Raw genomic sequence first — 25,382 nt, forward strand, 5'->3', positions numbered from 1 at the left:
TTTAAATTTTCATTTTTGTGTGATTTATATTTTGCACGATTAAAGCACAGTAGGGTTTKKTTTTTTTTTGCCTTGTGACACTTCAGGAGCCCGCAGTCCCAAATTTAGAGCAACAAGAAAAGAGCATGTGTGACAATGCTGCTGTGTAAATGTATACAGTCCAAACCAAAAAGTTATGAGGTCTAGTGTTGTTGTGAAAGGGAACTGTGGAATGCTTTCTGCATCTTGCTAAGTTCCATATCCTACTGAGCATAAACCAATGCTTAGAGCCAAGTTTTGCCCTCTGGTGTGCACAGTTGGCTCTTGTTTCTATGTAAGGCATGTGCATCTGAGATCAATACTTGGTTTTTATTTCAAACAGACAAGTAAAGAGTGAGTAATCCATATATGTTGCAAGTTGAGCAAATGGCATAAGTAAAATTGCGTATTTAATTTAGAAATACATAATTTTTCTTTTAGAGCATTTGATGGAACTCTGGCATTCTTGTCTTGCTTTTACTCTTTCAGTCCTGTGAGGAGTAATTTAATTTGTGTAGCTTTTGCTGTTTAGGACCACATACCTGAAAGGTAATATTAATTTAGATTCTTATGTTAAACAATGGTAAACAATCCTGATCTGTGTTCWATATTGCATTTGTACAACTGAATTCTACTTTTTAGGGAAAATATCTGTAGGGGTAGATGTTTGTATTATTCCTSTTCTTTTCTTTTTATTTTGAGGTGTACATATGCCACGTTATTGGTATGCATATGTGTGTATACACGTGCTCAGTGTCTCGCAATGGCACAGCTGTGAAGCTTGCCTCTGGATACTAGGCTTTTACTATTTTCCAAAGAGTCTCTCACTAAGATTTTGTGTAATGAAYTTTTACACATTCTCTAGTGGCACTGGAATGGCCTTCTTGACCCAGTACAGAAACATTCAACCWCTTCATCAGGATGGTGTCTTGCTCTGGCAAGGCAAGGTGTAAATCAGGATGGCTGCTGTTGCTTTGGCAGAGGGCTCAGATAGTAGGTATAGTAATGGTTTTCCCTCAAGAGGAGTTTGTTTCCTCACAGAGAACAAGCCAGGCTTAATGGAATCACACACTGAATTCAGTACGCAGGGGCTGAGTTGGACCAATCTGCTAAAACCTCAGGAGTTACCAACGCTAAATATTGTAGAGRATGTATATTCTTGAGATTTACTGGCATTGCTGGCTAGATGTCTGAAATAGCAGTGGCTATACAGCATTGTACTCCCAAGAAGAAATGTTTTAAGTAGCAAGAAAATAGAAGGAATATTAACAACTTTGCCTGTTTCTAAAGTATGTTCTCTCCCCCCACCCCCACCCTCCCTTTGCCTCCCTCCTACTGTCTCAGCCATGAAGACTTTGATTTTATATCGGGGACCCGCATGCGCAAGCTGGCTCGGGAAGGACAGAACCCACCGGAAGGCTTCATGGCTCCGAAGGCTTGGACTGTGCTGACAGAATACTACAAATCCTTGGAGAAGGCTTAGACCTCTTATTAACTGCAGATCAACCTTTGACGCCTGATTTATTTACGAGAAGGGGACCACACAGTCACCATTCATGTTGCTTTGTTGTGGTGTCTGTCAGGAAGTTCTCTGAAAACAGACTCTTTCTTCCTAACTTAGCATCATTCTTTGCCTGCCCTTATGGGTTCTATTATGTCCTGGCACCTAACTAGCTGCTGGTTTTAATGTCTTCTCTTTTATTACAGTTAATATTCTTGCTGTAGGATTTTTAACTCTTGTATTTTTTTATATTTTATTGCCTCTGTCCTGAGTTTTGCAGCTGTTAAATAGATGCAGCTTTTTCATATGTTATTTAAGCTGCTGGGTAGTGTCTGGTTTTTGTAGTTCATAGGAGAAAATGTAACGGTTAGTCCCTTAACTATGGATAGATTATCTATAAATCAAAAGAGTAAAGAATGTTTCAAAACATCTGTAAAAGTGCCCTCATCTTTATCTCATCATTATCATCTCCAGAAGCACTTAAAATTTATTTCTGACTATATGTAATCAAAAAGCAGATTTTTTTTTATGTAGCATTATTAAAATTTTGCTTTCTTTGTTTAATTTTTGAGTTTGAGTTCTATGGTGATTCTCTTCTGTTGTGGACCTGTAAAGATGGACAAGTAATGAATAAAAGAAAATAYCTAGTTTTCACATTGAATTGTTAACAAATTCACATATTGTTTTTGTAAAYGCTTGCTGCCATAGGTGTCAGTATGTTTTATTTCATTTAATGTAACTTGTTGGTTTTTTGATTCCAGATATCCTTGATCAGCCTACTACAACTTTTTTAAAAGCATGACARACCAAGCGTAAATTCATGTTTAATTATTACAAGAAAAATAAAGAAAAACCTTAGATCTTGGCATTTACTGTGGTAAAAATGCTTAGTTCAGATATTAATTTTCCATTTATTTTTCAAAGCCTCCAAAGAGTAATCTTCTCGTTAGTCARCTTTGTTTGTTTTAAAGGCAAAGCACGTGTTCTTTTAGGATTCTCCCAAAGTCCTGAAGAAATGTAAAAAATGAGAAGCAAAACCCTTCTTCAAGTGTAAGGTAACACCAGCCTGTTGTTATATTTTCAAGGATTTGCAGGTAATCAGTGGGACAGTCATAACCTTTCTTAGGTAGAAACAACCTCATATTCTTGTCACAGAAACTTATCTTGTTAAACAGTGTATAGAGGAAAAACCAGCTCAAAACTGTTTTTAGAACGGTGATGCTGGATGAAGCATGTGTCCATCTAGATGTTTTGGATGCCAGGAAGGTGGTGTGAAGGAATCTGTGTAATGAATGGGATGAATGCTACTTGCAGTCTTTTTGCATGTTCACAGTAGCATTTAAGACAAATTCTTTGAGACTGACTTCCTCTTTTCTTACTCTGTCTCTGAAGAGATATAGAATATATCTTTTAGTGGGATTCTTTCCTCTAGAAAGAATAGACAGTAAGGTGGAATTGGGAAAAAACAAGTGGCTTGTGTATCACCCAATCACAACAGTTACTTGAGACTGTGTTTTGGTAGTGCCARGCTTATTTCTTCAGAATCACTGAACAGATTTTCTTCAAGCTTGGCTTTCTTTTTAGATTGTATCAATATAGGATGTACAAAATTCAGAAGACAGAGYCCATTCCTCTGCGTGCAGCTGTTTATACAAAACTTCAAGTTTAACATGAAGATGAACTAGACTTGTCAGCTGCTAAAATGGAATTTGCTGATGGAAGTTGCAGTTTGGACTCTTTCCTGTCAGGTTTGATTCTTTTGCTAGCTGMGATGAAAGATAAAAATTATTTTGACAGAATAGAAAATGCAGGTGAATGTCTACAGAGGTTAATATTTTTAAAATGCTATATGAAGCCTGGAAAAGAAGTGGGAGTGATGAATGTGAATCATCCCGTGAAGTTAATTTAGAAGTAGGAATGCCTTCAAGCAAGTGATGACAAGTGGATCTAGTTTTCTAGACTTAACCCATTTTGTTGTTATCTTGCTTCTGCAAAGCATTTTTTTGCAGGACTCTGTATTGAAGAAGCTGCAAGCTTTTCTAACTTAAAGCCACAGCATTCCCAGCATAATGCTAATTGGAAACAGGAGCATCTGATCAATTTGTGAGCAGGACTTGCTTTATAGAACAGCATTTTCTGAGCAGTGACCTCAGGAACATGTCATGCAACAGAAGAAATGTCATCCATGGACCACTATGTGATCCAATATGAGGACAGGACCTAACATTTGATCAATGTAAGCCAGACCTAATTTTGCAGCTGGAAAAATAAAAAGCTACATTGTCTCACTCCTTCATTTCCTAAAACATCTTTTTTAAACTGGTAAAATACTGGTATGTACATGAGTCATGAATCTAAGCATTTGTATAGGTGGGTTGTTACAAAGAGCAATAAAATCAAACTWCCAAGCACATAGTCTTTCCAGAGACTGTTTAACAGTCAAGAGGAGTTTTACTCTGTTCATTAGGATGAGAAATGTCAAAAAGTGTTCCCCCTGCATCATATTGTCTACCTCTACATTGATCAACCTTATAAATGGTTCTTTACCYTKTACWRYWGTAMARGGTATTTTATGGCAATTAACCTGTAATTTTTGTATAGTCTCARGATGATTATTCACTTCTAGAGGATCATTCTRTTGTATTGGGCATGTGATATATGGAAGTAGTAACATCCTTGATCTGTATGGCTGATACAAACACAGTTTTTCAAATTACAAGATGAACGAGGCAGGTGGAGATTACCAAAYCCTAATCCTTGGAGTTAAATAAATGATACTAAATTACTGCATCTCCAAGGTGAAATAATTCCTGCAGTACCCATGAGCAATTTAAGAAAATGGRAGCTTTTTGTGAAAGATTTCATGGTTGAGAATTCATTTTTTCCTTCGTGAGTTCCTTTATGCATTTTTTTTTACTAACATGAATATTCAGGATAACTTTACAAACAAGGATCTACATGTTGTGATGTAAAAATAGCAGATAAATGCTAAGGATGCTGACTTCTGTCTGATTTTTTTCTTTCAATAGGGAATCTGAGCACTAGCAACTCAGTGATCAGAGATGGAAAATGGAGAATGTAGACTAGATCAAAGGTAATTTTTTAGATGCAGTTTGGAGGTAATCAAGCTTCTGTATCTGGAATAATGCAGCAGAAATCAGGAGTGGGAGGAAATGAGAGGCTGTCCCGGCATAGTGGTTGTGGAAATAGAACAAGGCTACAATGACCTGTGTAGCCAATACTGTAACTTGCCTCAGTTTGAACCTCTCTTCCATTTCATATTTACTTAATTTTAAAAAATTTTGAAAGTGGGTCATTCAGAGTGTTAAACTTATTGTCTTCCCATGCTAGGAAAATAATAGAAGTTACTTCGAACATCCTAAACAAATATTAAGTAGTCCAGATTCTTTTCCCTTCCCAACAATTTAAAGGTGCTAACCAGTGTATTACACCCTTTCCCTGGAGGTGCTGACAGTGTGTGTGTGACTTTCAGCTTTTCTTTTATCTCTACTCATGAACCTTTAAGTTGTTGTGCTAGGCATTGTAGGAACGTGGAAAAAACCTCTCATCTCTGCTTTCCTGTGAGTCAGATATCTAACTGCATTTATGGCACCATCTCTTAAAGACAGAGAAAGGAAAAACTAATCCTTCACTTAATATGGGACAATTGATAGGCAAAAATGATGGAAACTGGATCTTCATTTAACTTTGCATGTACRTCTGTTTATCCTTTGCATATATGCCTATAGGAATGAGATTCGCTGTGGTGTTAGAACATTAGTAAGAAATGTGTGGAGATGATATTCTACTCAAACCAGACACAGAATCCCTTCATCACCCATAAAAAGCCAAGGACTTCAGCCTGGAGTGAGTTGGCCAAATTAAATGCTGSAATGAAAGCAACTGATAGCTCAGAATAAGTATTTTGTTTGTCTTTAGGATTGGTCTTGGAAACTTGCTTACCAAAATTCTTGATTTAGATGCTATTGAAGAGAGGGAGTGACTCTGGTTCCATTTTTTTTTTTTTTTTTCATGCTTAGTTTTTTTACAGATGGAACTGAGAGGCTAGATTGCTRAGGGGAAATTTAAAGCCTCCAGTGGCCAATTTGATGGATATGAGAGTTCCTTGCCAGCAGCCGAAAAAGTGCCAGGTAAACATGTGATTTAAAGGAAGACTGTGCAGACATTCTGCTCGTTTGTGTTGATTTTACCTTGAAGAAAGCCTGAGGGCTGGAATACCAGTGCCTCTTTTAAATTAGCTTTTTCATTCACAAAAAACTTTTTGATTAGGAATATAGCTGGATTTTTACTAGGCTTTTGAAGTGTCCATTGAAGGGTTTTCTTTGTTTCTCTGGCAAGCTCTGTGTCTGTTCTTGTGGAATTAATTTTTTTTAACCTGCATCCCTTTTCATTATTTAGACTTTATTAAAATCACTTTTTTTTTCCTTCTTGATGGAGGTTATATATGCTCATGAGCCAGAATCATGCGTTCAGTATTTCCAGAGCTGTTTGCCCTAGAAACCTCATCTTGATATAATTTTGAAGATGAGGGGGCAAGTCAACTACACTGAAAGCTAGAAAACACAGCTTTAAAGTCACATCTGGAATCCTTAGACTGTTAGTGGCTCCAGCTTATAACAGAGAATACAGAGATTTTATATGCCATAAAACTGAAGTAGCCTTGGATTCAGTATAAGAGTAGTCACCCGACTGTCACGTTAAAATCCATCTACACAATGCTTTGAAGTATGATTGTAGTCAGAATGATACCTGTCTATGTATAAAATGAGAGAAAAAAACCAGTTTCAGTATAAAGTTTAGTGGACTGGAAGTAGTGCCCAAATCTTGATTTTATCCTCTGCAAGCAAAGCTGTTTTGTCTGTGGAGTCCTACATTCATCACTCTAAATTTCATCATATGAGAAGAATACAAGCATTTTGGCCATATCTATCTATTTTGCTCTCATAACAGCAGTTATGATGCACATAAAAAAAAMCCTTCAGTCTAAGCTGTGAGTTGGGTTTTTTTCTGAACACCTGCAGATCTCCAGGGTTTCTACCCAGATGACTTTTGTCTGAATTGTTGTGGTTGAAAGCGATAATTTTTGTAAAGATTGACAGTAAAGTTCATTGCAATAATTGTGATGAGACAGATGAGAGACACCAGTATCCGTGTGTTAATATTCTCAGAACAGAGTTAATACATTTTGTTCATTATGAAACTTGACATTTTTTTCAGGACAAACCCACTCTAACATGGAAACATTTCTTTGATTTCAACAGTGCTCCTCGGAGAATGAGAAATTATTTAGGCTTTTGTTTTATTAATTTGGTTTCATCAACAGCTTTCTCAAAGACTTAAGTGGAAGCAGGAGAAACTCCTTCACCCTTAAATATTGGACTCAAATGCTGCCTGCTGTAGAATGGAAAACTGCAGTTGATTAGTCAATGGAAGGTTATTTGCAGGATTGCTCATGTGTCATTGAGTTCTGCCTTGTTTATAGTTCATCTACGACCTGTGAAAAACAATATTTTAATGATTTGATTCAATTGTTTCCAGACAATGAAGACAATTATGAGACAAGTTCATGTTTAACTTTCCACTAGGAAAAAGTTTAGTGTTATTACTGCATCCTAGTTTAAATATAAACTGTCTCAAAGATACAGAGTTGTAGTTATATGAGCAAAAATTTCCTATGATACTATGTGACAGCCGAGCAATAAACATACCGTCAGAGCCAAGATCATAAGTACAGTGCAAAATGCTAAAAGTATTATTGACACTTCTTCATAGAGACAGATATTTATAACTCCTTTGTTCCTAATTTCTTCAAGGAAAAATAGTGCTTTCTGGAAACGGAAAATGTGTGTTCCTTACTTGGTAGCTGGGGACGTTCAGAATAGCAGTGATTCTTTATAGTTTTTCTGATTTACTCTGAGTATTTTTAAATACATGGACACTTCTGAGGTCTGCCAAGAAATGGATTTGCAAAGAGCATTTAGGTTCYAAAGCTTTTCTTTGTAAACACTCTTGGCTATTTTGCTTATTATAGTTTGACCATTTTCTCCTCTGTACAAAGAAGTCATCATGCAAACATCAATCTTATGTAGAGATTGATGAGTTTTCATCAACTATTAAAATTACTCTAGCTCTTTTCTTTTTCATATTAGCCTTTGGTTCAGGGATTAATTTGTGTTATGAGGATTTCTTGTCAAATACTTTATGGGGTGGAGAAAAGTGTCTTTAAATAAAGTGATGTAGTGGTGGAGAATTTCAGGATAACCTAATTCAAGCATGGACAATAAAACCCCACATCTTGTAATAAATGGTTTAACCCCAGCTGGCAGCTGATCCCCACACAGGTGCTCACTCCCTGCATATCCGGATGGGGGAGAGGATCAGAAGGGTAAAAGTGAGAAAATCCATGCACTGAGATAAAGRCAGTTTAATAGCTAAAGCAAAAGCCTCACACACAACTAAAGAAAACAAGGAATTCATTCACTTCTTCTTATGGGCAGGCAGGTCTTCAGCCATCCCCAGGAAAGCAAGTCTCCATCCTGTCYAGTGGCTTCTTGATAAGAGAAATGCCATCACTCTGAATGGAAACCTCCTTCCTTTTTCTTCCCCCAGCTCTTTAGGCTAAGCATGCTGCCGTATGGAATGGGACATCCTTTGGATCTGTTGGGGTCAGCTGTTCTGGCTGTGTCTGCTYACAGCTTTTTGAGCACCCCCAGCCTCCCTGCCGGTGGAGTGATATGAGAGGCAGAAAAGGCCTTGACACTTACAGAGTAAAGCACTGCTCAGCAATAAGTAAAACATCTCTCTGTTACCAGAGCTCTGTTTTCAGCACAAATCCAAACATAGCTCCATACTAGCCACTGTGAAGAAAATTAACTCTATGCCAGCCAAAATCACCACAACTTTAAAAGAATGTTATGCCTTTTCTAGAATCACAGTTAAGGTTCAAATGCAAATTTAAAGCATGTTCTGCCTAAAAGAAGTGCAGAAAGAAATCATAGGAACCTGGATTCCTTTTGGTTGAAAGGGACCTTAAAGAGCACCTAATTTCAACTCTTACCATGTGCAGGGACACCACCCAAGATATCAGATTGCTTGAAGTCCCATCCAACTGACCTTGAACACTTCCAAGGATGGGGCATCCACAACTTTGGGCAATCTGTCCCAGTGCCTCACCACCCTCACTGTGAAGAACTTCTTCCTAATATCTAACCTRAATATATTCTCTTTTAATTTTAAACCATGCTCATGTAAAAAATCACTTTCTCTATTTTCTGTAAATACTGAAAGGTGACAATAAGGTCCCCCTGGAGCCTTCTCTTCTTCAGACTGAACACCCCCAATTCTTTCAGCCTCTCTGCAGAGGAGAGGCTCCCATCCTCTAATCATCTTGGTGGGTCCCCTYTGGACTTATTCCAAGAGGCCCACATCTGTGCTGGGGTTTCCAGATGTAGATGCAGTACTCCAGGGCAGAGGAGAGGGGAAGGATCACCCCCTTGACCTGCTACCTTCTTTTGATGCAGCCCAGGATACTGTTGGCTTTCTGGGCTGTGAGCACACATTGCTAGCTCRTGTCCAGCTTTCCATCTACCAGAATCCCCAAGTCCTTCTCCACAGGGCTGCTCTCAATTTCTTCTCSCCATCTGGACTCGTGTCTGGGATTGCCCCAATCCAGGTACAGTRTTTTACACTTGGTCTTGTTGAACCTCACGTGCTTCTCATGGGCCMACTTCTGCAGCTTGTCCAYGTCCCCCAGGATGTCATCCTTCTGCTGTGTCTGCTGCACTGCGCAGTTCGTGTCATCTACAAACCTGCTAGGCTGGCCTCAATCTCACTGTGCATTGTTAAAGATATTACATAGCACCAGTCCCAAGACTCCTGAAGGACACCACTCGTTACCGGCCTCCATACAGAGCCATTAAATACAACATGAATGAACGTTCTTCAGTCAGTAGTTTTTTGGGAAAAAAAAAGCAGCTCCCTTTTCACATTTTTAATGTGCTTGAAAAATTAAACAAAAATGTCCTCATTTATGCAAAGGTCCCCCCTTGATAGGAGACCAATGTGTTTTCTCTCTCTTATTCAACCAGTTGCATTGTCTTTGGTTTGAGGTTTGAGGATTTGCTCAATGAAAATTGGCAAAGAACTGAAAATCGTGGTYGATCTAGACCAATCCTGCATTAGACTGTTTCAAGTGAGCAAACTCACATTTTCATTTGTATGCAATAACTCCTCATTTGAGATTTTCCTGCATAAAAATGTAAGTAATGAAAGAAAATTCAGCCTCTTTATGCATTCTTGGTTTGATCATTATCCTACATGTCTGTGGACCTTGAAGCTAGTTCTAAGGAAGTAGGTTCTTTTCCATGTTGACTTTCTGACTTTAAATGTGGAAGACTTCTTTGATGTTCATCAGTGTGAATTTGAAAATAGATCTGTCTGCCTCTGGAGAAATAAAACTGACTGTATATTGAGAGCCWCCCAAGCTTCTCTCTTTCAGTCTACAACAGAGCATTGGACTACACAGAGCTTTTATTTTGATAGAAAAGGAGTAAGCCACTATTTTTTAAAAATGTGACACAATTGGGTTTTCCAAAGAAACAGACTTATCTTAACAAGCCAAATAAAGAAAAAAATGTGGCTTACAAAATGATCAGTACAAATTAAAGAAGGTCTGCCCACTAAAACCCAGATTTTTGTGACTGCGTATACTCCCCAGGGAGACTACCACTAATGTCAAGAATTCCAGAATTGAAGAGGATCTTTTTTTCAGTATGAATTTATTACGCATTTCATGATTCCTRTGGAATTTTCAATGTCTGCTCCATGTCCATGTGCAATTTTAATAAAACATCATATTCACATGAAATCGTAACAATGTGCATTCTCCTCTTGAACATTTGTCTTCCTTTTCTCATAAAATGCTATCATTTTTCAGGCTGAAAATTTTCTTGGCTTGGATGTTCTGAGGGAAACCTCAGTTTAAAAGGGAACTCATGCAGTTTACGATTTCATCAGTCAGCTGTGCAAACTGAGAGAAAGAACTGGAGAGTGTTSTCTGACAATGGAATTTCTAATGTTGTTCAGGGTCAATAGCATACAGTCTTCTTTAGTTTGTTTTATTTGCAGACTGTTACAGATATGTAGGGTGTTTTTTCTTGTTTGGGGGCTTTTGTTTAAGTAAACATTGGTCAGCCTGTTATCTTTTAGTGGAAGTCTGTGAGCCTTTCTGGGAAGCACAGCTCACATTTMAAACCATTGCTCTAGAAGAACAGTTAACAAGTCTTCTTTTAGTTTGTCTATATAAAATTGCAAAATACAAATGCATTCAAAGAAGCAAGAATAAATAAAAGAAAAAAAAAATGGAGTAGGCAGTATTTGAAGGGATAGCATGTTCCTCTTTAGGCCAAACTCCATTTTACCTCTGCCACATACAAGAATGTTGCTGGTATATATTGACTTTTTGCATTTGCACAAATGCTGGTAAGAGCCAAGTGAAAGCTAAGATAGCAACTCTGAGCCCATCAAGCCTTGGCAAACATCTGAAGGAAAGACACTTCTTATCCTCTAGTTAAAGAGTTGGAGTAAAGAGGAACCTTGAACTCTGGGATTGGATCTCTTGTACACTACTTACCAAGCTGGAGACAGAGCAAATATCACTATTTGTCTGGCAGCATGTTCATCTAGAATAGTCTTATCTACACAACATGTTGAGCCTTGTCTGTGTATCATATAGAGTATTAATGTTCTTTTATTTGCCTTTCTCTTTAGAAAAGCAGGCATTGTCTGCCACGTGTTTGTGCCTTAAGCTTGGCTGCTTTGAGATTATTGGTCTTGGACCTCATGGCTTTCACCTTTCATACTTTGGGTTTACCTGGACTGTAGTTATCACCATGGGGTGCTAGGAGCTGGCTGTCTTTGGGCTCAGCTGCTTCCTAACTGGCAGATGCTGAATCTCTCTCACAGCCAGAATTTTTGGGTTTCCTGAGCATGCTTTTCAGTGAGCTTTGCTATTTTTATTATTTCTGGAGCATGTTTTTGTGGTCTGTGGTTTTGGGCATGTTTCCCCCTCTCCCTCATATATGTGGAGCTGAAAACAACAGTTAATGTGGTATAAACCAGTGTCCTGCTTCACCATCTCTCTCTGCTTCTGCTGCTGCTTTTTATGTCACAGCTTCCATCAACAACCTACTTGCTGAGAAGCAGTGAAAGCACACAATATCCAGTAATATCTCAAATACTGGTATATTACAAATGCTAYTAAAGTTGCAAATACAAAATGCCATGTCATAAGAGCTACTCCCAAAAACACCAATAAGCCTTTTCTTCCTCATGAGAGCTGTGAAGATTGGGAGAGCTTCAGCTCCAGATATCCTGGGATATTTCCATATTTGGCAGAAACTGCTCTTTTGATGTAGCCAGGTAGTGAAGACACTTGCAGTGCTTGTGACTGCTCTGCTTCCATATGTTTCTAGCTCTAGTTATAAAAGCTTCTGTCTGTGGAACACCAAGTGGCGTGGGTGAAACCTGCTGAAAGAACTTGTGCCTGATCTGGAACACTGCATTTCTTCGTAGTTTTTTTTTCTTGCCATGTTATATTCACTTTGTTAGTACAGTCAGAATGATTTCTCCTCAAAAATGAATAAACATAGTACAAGCTCAAAGTGACATGGAAGCAGCAGAACTGAAGAAAGTGAGGAACTCTGAATTATCTTTTTCTTTAAATGTCTCTTGATAATACTACCTTCATCTTTTGGCCTCATCTTTACATTTTTCTAGATTTTGTTCTCTCTAATGCTTCCCTGATGGGCAATATAGATTAAAGAGATTAAACATTATTTGCTACTAACCTGACATAAAGGCCACGATTCCCCATTATTTCAAGGTAAGATGATAAATAACCTTGGTAAAGGAAAACCTTTTTGTCTGCAGTATGACGTAATTAAGGTGTGTCTGGTAGCACTTCACTTGCAGTGTTCACAGAATTGTTCTAACACTATCTGTGGTGCTGATGCACAACCTGGGAAATAGTCAAAAATACTTTATTTTTACAGGCTTCATTGGAAATAAAGAGCAAAAGAAAAGCCCATTCTTCACCAAGCAGAAGTATGCCAATCCTTGCAGTGAGTTCATGGGATGGGAGAACATCAAAATTTCAAATCGATGCAGACAAAATACTAAAGGAATTTAGTCTTGATCTTGATCAGATTTCTTTGTTAAGTAACTGATTGCATACAAGCTGAAAGATTAGGTTTGTTCAAGGAATTGAGTATCGCCATTTTTTATTCTTAAACTGATTTTTCAGTTATCCAGGRGCTGCTAAATTTGTTTTAATTAATAGCATTTCTAAATTGAAGTAGGACAGAAAAGTGTACTTGTAAATAAATTTCTCAATAAATTTCTCAATGTTTCAGATTTTTCCTTTGTCTCTGGTACCATGACTGTTTTCAACCCAGCCTGAAAATATAACACTTAATCTGCACATTGGTGACTATTACACATGAGCATGTCTCTGGGCTCTGTCAGAGCCTCTCTGTGGGCCAGTTGTCCTCGCACTAATTAGAAGATGTCATTCCCAGTGGGCTARCAGCATATCTGCCCTTAACACTCAGGCTCTGGGATTAATTTAATGGGTGAAGTGCAAAATGCTACATAGATTTCTTTGAAAACAGGCTACTATGGGAACAGCTGTTTTAGCATGTTCTTGCCTTCATAGACATTCAAGCCATTTGAACTTCCTTTCTGTGGCAGTCCRTGCTGGCAGATGCTCTCTTACATTCAGAGGTGAGTTTTGTCCCTGGAAAAGTAATTTTGTAAGTGCAAAGAGAGGGCATTGTAGTGTCACTGCAGGAGTCAGTACTTGATCTTTTCCTGACACTGCTGAGCATGCYGTATTGTCTTGTATGTTAGACTGACTTAACTGGAAGATTAGAATGTTGTGGAAAACTTAGTGTTTGCTGAGGTATTTCTTTTCCCTTTTCTGTCTTGTTTTGTAAAATTGAACATTCTCTGTAAGTACATGCAGTGGAATATAACTCTTCCCTTTGCAGAATTCTGCTGAGTAAGCAGGACTGTATTGGTCTTCCTCAAAATTAAATACCAGCCAGACCTGCTGATCATATGTGACATGCTTATTTGCATTTGCTCTGATCTTTTGCCCAARTGAAAAAGCAGGAACTGAATAGGATTTAATTATGGCCTTATTTAAGCTTTGTTTTATGGAGATAGTCATGGAGTGTGTATATTCATCTGAGCAGAACTTTTGAAACATGGTCCTTTCTCCTCTCCATTTACTCTTCTTAAAAAGGAGATATCGGATGTGTACTTTTTTGTTTGATATCCTTCTGTTTTGTGTGATTTCCTTTTGACAGATGCATACATTTAGTACAATGACATTAGGGTACTTCTGTCACAAAGAAAATAATGAATTAAATTAATAAATTTTTTCTCATTGTAAGTCCTAAGCAAAAATATTTGCATTTAAGTTTTTAGGGTATGTAGTGTGACAGGGTTCTATTCCATCAAAGCATGAGGAGGATAATATTAGATTCAATTCATCTTTCTGTAGTTTGTTACTGCTTTTCATTGCTTCTCAGAAGAATTTGCCAAATCTAACTTCTGTCACTTTTGGTTTATTGGTTTCTCTGGATTTCTACTATATTATAGTTTTCACCCATGAACCAAACTGCTTTACTGGCTTAATCATTTCAGTTAACATTAAAACCAGAYGTAAATGTTCAGCCATTTTTAGATGCAATTTATTTTTCAAACTAAGTTTGCATTTTTTTTTCATGTTGTGGTGTTTTACATATTTACTAGAAATGTGCACTAGACTAGCTGGTCTKATAGGTGAGCGAGGTGTAGTCAGTGTGGTGAAATCATGTTACTAGATGAGTTTTATCCTAACTTATACTCAAGAGGTGAGTTTGTTACTGATGCTTTTTGGCTTGCATAATTGGTTCTGTAGAGTTCTAGTGCTAATGGTTATTTATTAGGAATCCCATAATGAGAAATACAAGAGACCTTTTAAAATAAAAGCTCTGCCTGTAAGACAAAGTTTATATATATATATATATGGAGTGACAATTAAGCAGCATTTTTTTAAATGTTTTTCACATTCAGTGGATACCAAGGTATTTTAAAGTGTTTGTGTGTACATGTAGAGACATAGAGAGGGAGGGAGAGATGGGAAAAGAGAGAGTGTCTTAACCACAACATATGTTTCTCTGGAGATTCATTTGTTTTCTTCACTGACAAAGCCACTTGATTATCCCTTTTGGGATTGCAGGCTAATACAACTATGGAAAAATGAGCTGGATGCCATATTGCTTAATCAGCCAAGTGGTTGGCTAGTCTAGTTATTTTGTGCAGAGGACTAATGCCATCGCCTCTGGCAGAAATAATAAAATATGAATTTTCAGATCTTGTTGTTCTTTGCTAACAGTTGGGGAAAAGATATTTGCTAGACAACTTAGCTTGGAGTATTCAAAACTGGCGGCATGAAAATTAGTGACCAAGGACAAACAGTATCTTTTCCAAGGTTAGAATGTTTCTTACATATTAAGGGATTATGCAGAATATTGTTTTAAGCACTTTCAGGTTATTCACTTCAACTGTCAAAGTTACTTTGACAAACCCCCTWGGCCTCTTAATATGGCCACCAAAGAGCAAAGTCAGTATTTGACACATAAGGGAAAATTTTTAGAATTCAGGATAGCATTGTCCCTGCTCAGGGGAGCACATTGCAATAGTTTGTTTTAGCTTCATGGTGCATGTACAATGACATAGAGAGAATGGGTAATATCACTGAGAAAAGCTTTCCTACTAAGCCAAAAGTAAAAAAAAAAACCAAACTTTTGCCACTGTAAGATTTTATTATTGCTCAGGCTTTCATAAAGACTTCAAGCAAAGCTTTTAACACTTTTCTCTTCTACATAGAAGAATCCAGATATGAATTAGCTTGATATTCACTGAGTGTATAGTAAGGAAAACATATACACTTGTTATAATTAATTTTGGTGTCATTAAAGAGATTAATTCTAGTCTAATACACAGAGGAATTCTGCAGGAATTTATCCACTGAAAGGGTTGTCAAGCATTGAAATGGGCTGCCCAAGGAAGTRGTGGAGTCACCATTCCTGGAAGTGTTTGATAAACAACAGGATGTGGCACTTACTCCWGTGGTTTAGTTGACATGATGGTGTTCAGTCAAAAGTCRGACTTGATGATCTTGGAGGTTTTTTCCAACCTTAATGATTCTGTGATTCTATAATTGACTTTCCAAGTACATGTATCTTTGTCTTATGCTTAGAAATGGAAAATATTGAAGACATTGTGTCCCAGTTGATACAAGGGTATTTTCCTCCATGTCCAGTTTTTTAACTGAGTTGYAGCACAAATGAATGTTCAGGATTTCATAGGGCTGGATTGCTCTTTTCTCATATGCTAGACAATACATCGGCAATATTAATGAGAAATGTTTTATGCCAGGAAATGGTAGTAAAGGAGGAAATGAGAGACTGATATGAAAGAAAACTCATGAATATATGCATTTGTGCATACAAAAAAAAGCCTGTTCTATTGTTATGTTATATAAATGCCATGAATTTAAAATTATCTATTAACTGAAATGGAAGGTCATTATGAAAAGTCACGTAGAATAGTCTGTAACTTCTTGAAAAAGAATTCAATGTGGTTTCCAGGATTAGTTTATTTTAGGATCCCATTAACACCTCTGAATAAACCCATCCATGACTTTTCAATCATCTTTTTGCTGTTACTRTTCTGTCAATCACATTTGACTCTCTGATTTGATCTTTTTGTGCTTTGTTCTGATGTGTTCTTATGATTGTGTGTTCAGGACTATTGTGGTTAGGACCTACRAAGCTTGTTATTTTGCGCAAACTAACTATGAACTGAAATAAAGCATTCTGTACTTGACTATGTGCTAGCATTTAATGTCCTTGACTTTATTTAATGCTTTAGACTRTTAGAACATGTCCTTTGAATACATTATTTTTGCAACTATCTCATTTATTTTGATTTTTATCTATGTGTTAAACTTTGGAGTTAGATAATTTCAGAGTGAACCTTATTTGTTTAGCAATGATAAACAGAACACTTTTGGACCAAGGTATAGCACAACAGATGGTTGTTAGAAGGAAGCCTATTCTTTTTTATCTTTAAGAAAAATGGTAAAATCTACTCTTGGAAAGAAAGCCAATAAAGGCTTGCTCACCACTTGAGCAGAAAATACACACTGATGGAAGCAGACACTGCTCTTCTGACTTTATGGGAGCATTACAAACAGACACTTTTGGACTCRGCTCAAAAAATTGTAGTGATGTGACTCCTTGAAGGTTCAAGTGGAGAACAGGCCTTTTAGCCTGATCTTTGCATAACAGATTCATATATGCTGGGTATATGGATTATCCTACATAAAAGGTCTTCATCAGTTTTTACCATATGGTTAAAACATATATACATATTTTTGCTGTTACGTTCAGGCACTGTGAGGCAGCTGGTATTAATGAATAAAAATAGCCAGCAAAGTCCTGGCATGTGGTTGCTAGAAGGAACAATTTATAGCCAAGAGTCTTGTAGCGTACTAAAAAGGAGAAAAAAGGAACAACCCCAAAACACATGACCTCTGAAAGTATGTATGAACTGTAAGTTTCATCTGCATTTTRGGCACCTGTATTGCTCAAGGCAACAGAATATGGAACTGATTAAAAGATATTAATTCTATTTCTATTGCTAAAAATTACAGGAAGGCAATTGAAGAGTGTGGTGTTTTGGGTTTATTTTTAAAACACCATTGTTGTAGTTTGTCTTTTAGTTGATATTAGTACAAGACATTTGTAGCTTCATGAAGAGCTTGGGAGAGATAAATTTCTCAGAATAGATGAAATGTAACTTACAAAGTGAGCCTTGGAGGGTGGTCTTACTGTAATGCAAAATTATGTGTTTTAGTAATTTATTTCATAACCCTGGTTTAGATTTTTCCCTTCTAAAAAAATKAAGCTGACCTTTCTGCTCCACTAAGCAATGACAAAATGTAAGATTTTATGCTTCAGAAAATGACTCTTTGGTACCCCTTGGCATTTAGTAACTGATAATTACTAAGTTCAGTGAGGTTCATCTGCAGTGACAAAGGTTTATCCTGTTGGAATTTTTTTTTGTCTCTTTGGTTTTTTTGCCTCATCAGGACTATTGTTCAAATAGTGGAATGCTCAATGTGRCATGCAAATACTATACAGTATGAACAATAAAAGCTGTTACAGGGTTCTTGCGCAAAAAACATTGCAACTTTATTTGCAGAGTGACTATATTGGCTGCTGCAGTACTTAATTGTTATAAACAGGCACCAAGAACAGCAGTAGGATGGGGTGTGGGATTCTGTTGCTCCACAGAACTATGAAAATTTGCATTAGATTCTATCATAGGTTAGCTCACAGAGAAAAACACAGAAAAATATCMAATTGAGATCCAATTTAAAACTGGCAAACATTTTATGGAAATACGTTTTAAATGCTCCATCATTCATTCAATTCATTCAAAATGAAACTGAGTAATGCTCAAGTTATGTTACAGTTGTGAAGGAACAGAGATCTTGATCTAGAGAGAAACACAGCACCAGCATTGGTCAAAGAAATTAAAATGAGAAATAGGGATGTATTTTTGTAGTTAGCATGGTTAYATGTTGAAACAGATTACCTAGCAATTTGATGTTTTCTTTTTCTCTTATTTCATAAGAAGGCCATAAGCCTTTGAAAGGATCTTCAGATCAAACAAGGCATGACACAGGAGAATCCAGGTGAAATACTGTAGATAAGAGGAGGAGCTGTACAAAGGCACATAGTTGATCCRCAGGAAGGCCTCTACAGAATATATCCTTCACTACTATAATTTGTCCTGAATGAGAAATTCCCAGATTGCATTTGTCACTCTGACTGCAGTGACAAAGGAACAARACTTGCAGTAACATTGAGATGGGATCAAATTTTTCTTCCCTATAAGGCTGAGGGGAGCATAAGCAGGATACTGATGTAAAAAGTGCAACAACTTATTTCCTGATTATGCATCTATGAACTCCAGGAAATCCAATAGGGGTAAATGCCTGGTGGTTTTGTGGCTTCGTTACAGAAAAACTCTTGGAATATGGAAATCATAAAGAGCAGGCAGGCAGTCAATTCTAGTGAAAAATCATTTCATGGTTTAAACTACTAAACTGTGTTTTAGCTCTTTTTCATTCAAAAGATAATGCTGCTCACCATTGTTAAGTTTGAATTTTTGTTACCTACCGTTGGTAATATCTTGTTGGATGTTTGAAAATGTGCAYATTATTAAACACTAATATCCGTTCCACATTTCTGTTTGGCAAGTGTGAAATGCACTGGTATGGATGGTTCTAATGCACTGCTTTGGCTTTGTGTTTGAACGCTATCACCTGTATTTTTTGCTGATTTCCAGTGACTACTGTCAGCAACCATTTGCTGTGAATATCAGAGGAACAAGAGAATCTAGGAGAGGCATATTTTAATTTTCAGCAGGAAATGCATGAAGATGGAAGGTACTTCTAGTTTGGATGTTTACCTAATCCTAACAGAAAACATAATTGGAAAAAAAAAACCCACAGAAATCCTTTAGGACAATTAGTCTTTCTTGTAACAAAATATTAATACAAGCCWTGAATGAAAAGTTCAAGGTTATTGTAGTTTGTAAAGCTGGAAATAAACATCTGTGATAGTAAAGTCCTTTAAAACCTCTTAAAAYCTTACGTGTTTATACATAGAATTGTAGCATTTTTGCTAGGCAAATTCAATTCTGAAGCTCCCACATATGAGGCATTTCTAATTTTACCCAGCTGAAATTTATCATGTCAGCTGCCAGCCTGGATTGCTGTGTTGTTTTGTTGATCGGAGAGGGTTGGAACTTTCATTTTCGGAAAATTCTTGCTTATAAACTGCATCTTATTCTTCATTGTGACGAAAAGAAAAGATAAAAACCTTCAAGTGTTTCATATCAAGTAGTGTTAATCTCCTCTTAACATAMCCCTCTTACTAATGTTTTTTATGTGCATGACAACTTGTAGTATACAGAGTTTTCAAAAGGAAATCGTTGATTCACTCACAGAGGCCAGTGGTGCGAACTCACAAACAGGGAGTGGAGCAATCCTGTCACAGAGAAGCAAACTGCTGGAAATTGCTTGTTGTGCAAGTTCTTACCTCTACTCCCTCATGGTAAGTTACTTCTCTTTCAAAGGAATAACCTGAGTTAAGTGTGCACATCCATTGGTCTTTTGGAATAGTAGAGTTGCTGTAACCACGTGGTCCAGCTCCTACCAAGGGTACTGTTATCTGGTGATAGGAAAACGTGTGAAAAGTAAACATTTATATTAAAATCCTGGGATTTATGTGTTCTGTTATGCAGTGTGATATTATTACAGAGAGCAGTAGCACTATAAAGTAGGTGCAAGACAGAGATGAGTAATAAAAGAACTCCTTTCCCTGCCATGGTCAGAATACCTTTCCTGACTGATCAAAGCAAAAGCTTTTTTTTGCATTGCAAACCTTATTTACAAGGAATTTAAGTATTTCCATAGCTAACCTAGCACTGTAATTTGAATAAATCCACAGTTACGGCCCTTTATCAAAATCCCCAGAGTTCTGAAGAATGGATTTAGATGTGTCCATTAGAACAGTTGTCTCACACACAAATWGATACCAACTGTACTGGATGGAATACTATAGATGTTTAAGTGTGCTGTTAATTCTGAAAAACAAACTTTTTTTGCTATAGAATACCCTCKGTCATCTTAAAAATGTGAAGTCTTAGGACACGTACAAACAAAATGTCTACATTAAAATATATAAAAGAAAATAAATCTATACAAACGCTCTCTAAAAGTCCAGATAAACTACTGCATGCTTGATGTACAAGAGCTTAGTAGACCTCTTTTCTGTATTCAGTGTACTGGRAAATGCATTCAGATGTGTGAGATATCATACCTATTGATGCTTTTAAATTGACTGAAATGAAGACAACTTCTTAAAATCTTACTGTAAAAAGTGTGCTGTTATTGCATCCCATTATTGAGTGTGATGAGAATTACAGAGATCTCAGTGGCTGTTTTATTRCTGGCATGCATTGCACGTGCCTGCAGAAATGTGCACTGTGCTTTAGAGTGAACTGGGAAGCAGTTTGCTTCCAGACCTTACAGCCTTTCAGAATCATACAAGAAGAAACATTGCAAGATAAGAAAATGTAATGGTAATAAGGCATCCTGTGATGAAAAACAAATGCAGAATACATTTCAGATTTATAAACTTATTGAATTCCTCTATTCTCTTTCCATGCCTGAAAGAAAACTGTACTGTCATTTACCCTCAGAACACAGCCTGAGGAGGTGATTTGATTAATCTTGATAAGCAATGGTAGGTACAGTTAAGGGAGGAGRTCAAAGGTTCACATGAACACCGCCTGGCTACATTTGTTTTACTACAAGTATCATAGTTTTTTATGCTAGTTAACTCTGAGAGGACTTATTTATCTATGACATGCAAAATTAAATAAGTGAACACAGGCATGTAAATGTTCAACATGTAACATTAAAATGTTTAAAAAATACATTGTAAAGGCTGCTTAAATTTTTTGATAAATAATAGAGACTTCATTTTTTTTTTTTTTTTTTTTTTTTTTTTTTTTTTTTTTTTTTTATTAGTATAATGAGATCAGCATAGTCTTTTCCCCAGAAGGCCTTTCTGTCAAAAGAGTTTCTTTATAAATTCCTCCTGTGTCTTGGTATTATGTAAGCTAAAAGTCCCTTGGCTATAATAAATATTGGTTAGCTGACCTTTTAAATCAACATTTTAAATAGTTTTGTTTCAGCCCAAAGTTATTTGTAAATGAAAYGAATGAAATGATTGTCTTTATTTATTACTCACATTGAGTCAATTCAATTTTCCATAGAAATATGATTATTAAGACATGACATTGAACTGAAAGTAAAGACATCTAATTCATTACTCATCATGCAAGTTTATGGTAGAATAGCCCCAATAACTTGTTCAGGAGTGCTGTATGTATTCTAAAGGCATTTTAAGACTCTGAATCTTTGCCCAGTCATCTTTCCACAATTTAAGGCCAGATATCAGCTTTTCAGGAAGAGGACTGATATGATTCTAAGACCCTACTAAAGAAAAGCAATATGATCTTTCACAAAAATGCCTACTTAAAATGATTGGGGTTTTTTTATTTGGTTGGTTGCTGTTTTTTTGGTTTTTTGCTTTTTTTTTTTTTTTTTTTTTGCTTTAAGGTTGAGTGACAGCTGTGCCAAAGAAGGACCTGAGGTTCCTCGGAAATACAAAGGAAGACATAAAACAAGTGTGGCCATGCACGTGGAACCAGCCCATGGGGGGGCCACCAGTATTATTAGAGAACTGGAGCACATGAAGCACAAGAGTAGAGTGGGAGAGCAGGCTTTGTTCAGCCTTTGGGAAGGCTAAAGGGACACTTTGTGTCTGTCTACAGCTGTCTGATGGGAGGGTTTAGAGAAGAAAAGCACTTCTTCTAGGTGCATAGCAAGAACTAAGGCAACAGACATAAGTGGCAACAAATAGAGTTGTTATTAAAAAAAATAATATTCGCAGGAAGGGGTAGTCAAACATTTAAAATAGTTGCTCAGAGAKGAGTTGAAATATCCATTCTTGGGGATATTAAAAATTTAACTGGACAAGGTGCTGAGTAACCTGCTTCGAACAGGGACTTGAATCAGATGAACTTCAGAGGTTTCTTYTATCAATCCTGGGGGAGAAAAGGGAAGAACAAAAGGTTTTATTTAGAAAAAAAATCTTATGGCTCTGATGAAAATTGTGTGTTGTGAGGGTAAAACTGACCCATAGAAGAATATCTCTGGATTTGAGAAATATATCTTAAAAAAAAAACCCAGATAAACATTCCCCCCCCCCCAACCCCTCAATCCTATAGTTCAAAAACGTTATTTATCTTTGTACTCCATCACCTTCCTCAGCTGTAGGGACATCTGTTCCGTGGGAGTAACCATCTCTTCATTAATTTATAGCTACGGATGGCAAAAAAGGGGAAAAAAGAAGAAAAAGTGAACTTCAGGGAAAGCTTAGGAAAAATACTGTTTTCTTGATTGTTTTCTCATTGTAGCTTTTCTCACACTTCCTTCTTGCAAACTGTAAGAAAATGCTTTGTGGCCAAAGATTGCCTTAGACCTCCTATGATTTCCATTAAATGAACTCGCATGCTTTTAAGATCAAGGCAGGGTGTTACTACAATAAAATTAATAAAAAATAAGATAAACATAAAAAGAGAGTAATCAAGTTTTTGAGTAAAGTAAATGAAATGTGGCTGGTAAGAAGAGGCATGACAGATTTAATGATTTCCCTGCTCCCACTCCCTCTTAGTTCTTCTGTCTGCTTTATTTTTACAGGCTTGTCCCCACCATTGTCAATTCAGTGACTCTGTCCCCTATATGAAGCCTTGTGCTGCAACTCTGCCCAGCTGCATCTTGTAGTCCCTCTGGTCTTCTTTCACTAATCTCGCTTTGTGCCTGCCAAGCACAGTCTTTTACACCCCTCCTCAAGCTGTCCACCTAATTTTTTAGAAGAACAATGAAATGTAGAAAAAATAGAAGAAAATAATAATCTTGCCTGTCACACAAGGTTTAGGCATAAATCTAGTCTCTCTTGTTATGAGCTTCTTCAGTGAAGAAAAGCTTGCAAGAGGGCATTGTACAGTTCCCAGGGAGAAAGAAAAAGGACATTAAACTATCATCTTGATTTGTGGGCAGAAAAAAGAGCCTGGATTTGAGGAAGATTTACTTGTGCTGTAGGACAACTGAGTTTCTAGTTTCTAGAACCTGTAAGTCAAGAGGTAATGGACATTTTGCTACTTCTATTCCACAATAAGCTCACCATATTTGAGAAATAACTCCTTTCACCTGTATTCTTATTTTACAGGAAAGGGAACATCAAGTGTATTTTGTACCAGAGCCCAACTCTGTTGAACAACTGTATGCACATTGTTTTATTATTGTATTTTCTCTTAGCCTTTTTTTATTATTCTATTGTTCCCATATGTGTTCATTTCAAATAAATATCTACCAGCTTTCCTTGTAGCAATCAGAAACCAGTAATGAGCTGTTACATAGCAGCTGTGTCAGTTTACTACCAGTTTTCAACTAAACTCTCTGCCCTTCTTGCTCTTCTTGTATCTATTCCAGAGCAGCACTGGAGATTTTGCTCTGAAGATGAACTCAAGGGTTGCTAAAACACTCAATACCATGCAGAATCAACTTTATGAATATATCCAAGATGGACCTTTGCTAAAGGGTCCTCAAAATGTCAATTATGGACACATAGATTTCACAAAATAGCCAAAAGCTTAGGTCTTGTGCAGGTTCATGCTACARAACAACAGGTAAAATCAGAATCATCACAGCCAGGATGATTGTGCCGGATTAGGATATGCTTTTCTTTTCCACTTCTGCCTGATGCTTTGAATGTCATAAATGTTCTCCTTGTTGAGCTGCCTTTGACCAACTGCTGTCATGCCTGTGCTTTTTTCACTGCCACYTTCTTCTCATCCCACAGACAGCTGAACAAGTTGCATGCCAGAAACTCAATGGGAGCTGGAAAGMGCATGAAAGTGTCCTTCTGGCTTTRTGTCAATATCTTTGCCAGATCTTGATGTTGGRTGGAGCCTGGAAAGTATTCACATAGAAAAACAAATGAGAAAATACCATTAATAGTACTAATTTGGTTTTTAACAAACTTGAGACCATCTTAAAACTTAGAGAAACCTTCTACAGTGGTTTATTTGTTTGATGTGGGCAGTCATTGATAATGAGTATAATTTTTTTATTTTTGGCACAGGAAATACAAAGTCTGGAACTCACTTCTTGTACTTTTAAATGCTTGAAGTATTCTGGATCAGAGGCTTTAGTTAAAAAACAAATTAACAGCTCAGAAACACCTCTTCAACCTCCACTTGCCCCACAAAACTAAAGTTGCAAAACAAAAGAGCCCCAAACTTTGACTCCAATTGCTGGGGAGGAATACTGCAACTTGGGGGAAAAAAAGTACATCTGTATCCTAACACTCCCATTTCCTTCTTGTCTCAGTGTTTTTGGTACTCTGCTCTTATTCTAAACATAGTAATTTCAATTCCAAAAGAAGGGCTCTTATGTCTAAGAGCTAGACTGCATCTTGGAAGAACGGTGGTGCCATTGGCACACCTCTACTGTTGCTTTTGCTGCCTCCTTCCATGTGATCTGGAGCAAGGCACTGTGGCCTGATGTTCAGAGGAGTCCAGCTGAGCGGGTCACAGCTTTTCCACAGGCTGCAGACCTCATGATTCTCTGTTCTACCGCAGCTCTTGCTTCTGCCTTGTTGGTGAATCCTCCCTTCACAGGAATGACTCCTCCTGGTTTCATTGTTCCTRGCCTTGCATTGTCTACCTGTTGATTCTCTCTCTAGAAGGAATATTTTCCTCTCTAKTTAAATGTTTTCTTTGTAAGCCAAACACCACTTTCCTGTAGCTGTTAGTGAACGGTRTAATACAAATAATCATATCTTAATGGAGTTGAATTAAAATACATCTCTCTTAAAGTTGATGAAGAGCATAAATGACTGCTACTTTTGACTCCTCAATGGATAACTTTTCCAGACTCTATTTCATTAAATTTCCAAGGCTATCAAGTGTGCGCTAGCATCAAATATGTGAGTACCTACAAAGAGGTCTTCACTGACTTGTGTTGAATTCTGRGCCTCATATTAAAGTAGAGAAAACCATAAACAACATGATGGAAATTCAG

At 37.1% G+C, this 25,382-nt stretch overlaps 1 protein-coding gene across 2 annotated transcripts in view; it reads left to right on the forward strand.

Moving 5' to 3' along the window:
* PAPSS1 (3'-phosphoadenosine 5'-phosphosulfate synthase 1) overlaps positions 1–4,056 on the forward strand; it is a 41,916-nt gene extending 37,860 nt beyond the window's left edge. For both annotated transcript variants that reach the window (XM_057379078.1, XM_057379077.1), the window contains exon 12: positions 1,363–4,056. In XM_057379078.1, the coding sequence (XP_057235061.1) occupies positions 1,363–1,501 (139 nt within the window). In that variant the 3' untranslated portion in view covers positions 1,502–4,056. The remainder of the gene's footprint in view (positions 1–1,362) is intronic.
* The last annotated feature ends 21,326 nt before the right edge of the window (positions 4,057–25,382 follow it).

This window comes from Malurus melanocephalus, unplaced genomic scaffold (genome assembly GCF_030028575.1).
Source record: "Malurus melanocephalus ecotype Western Australia unplaced genomic scaffold, MMel_1.1 scaffold_386, whole genome shotgun sequence".
Lineage (NCBI taxonomy): Eukaryota > Metazoa > Chordata > Aves > Passeriformes > Maluridae > Malurus > Malurus melanocephalus.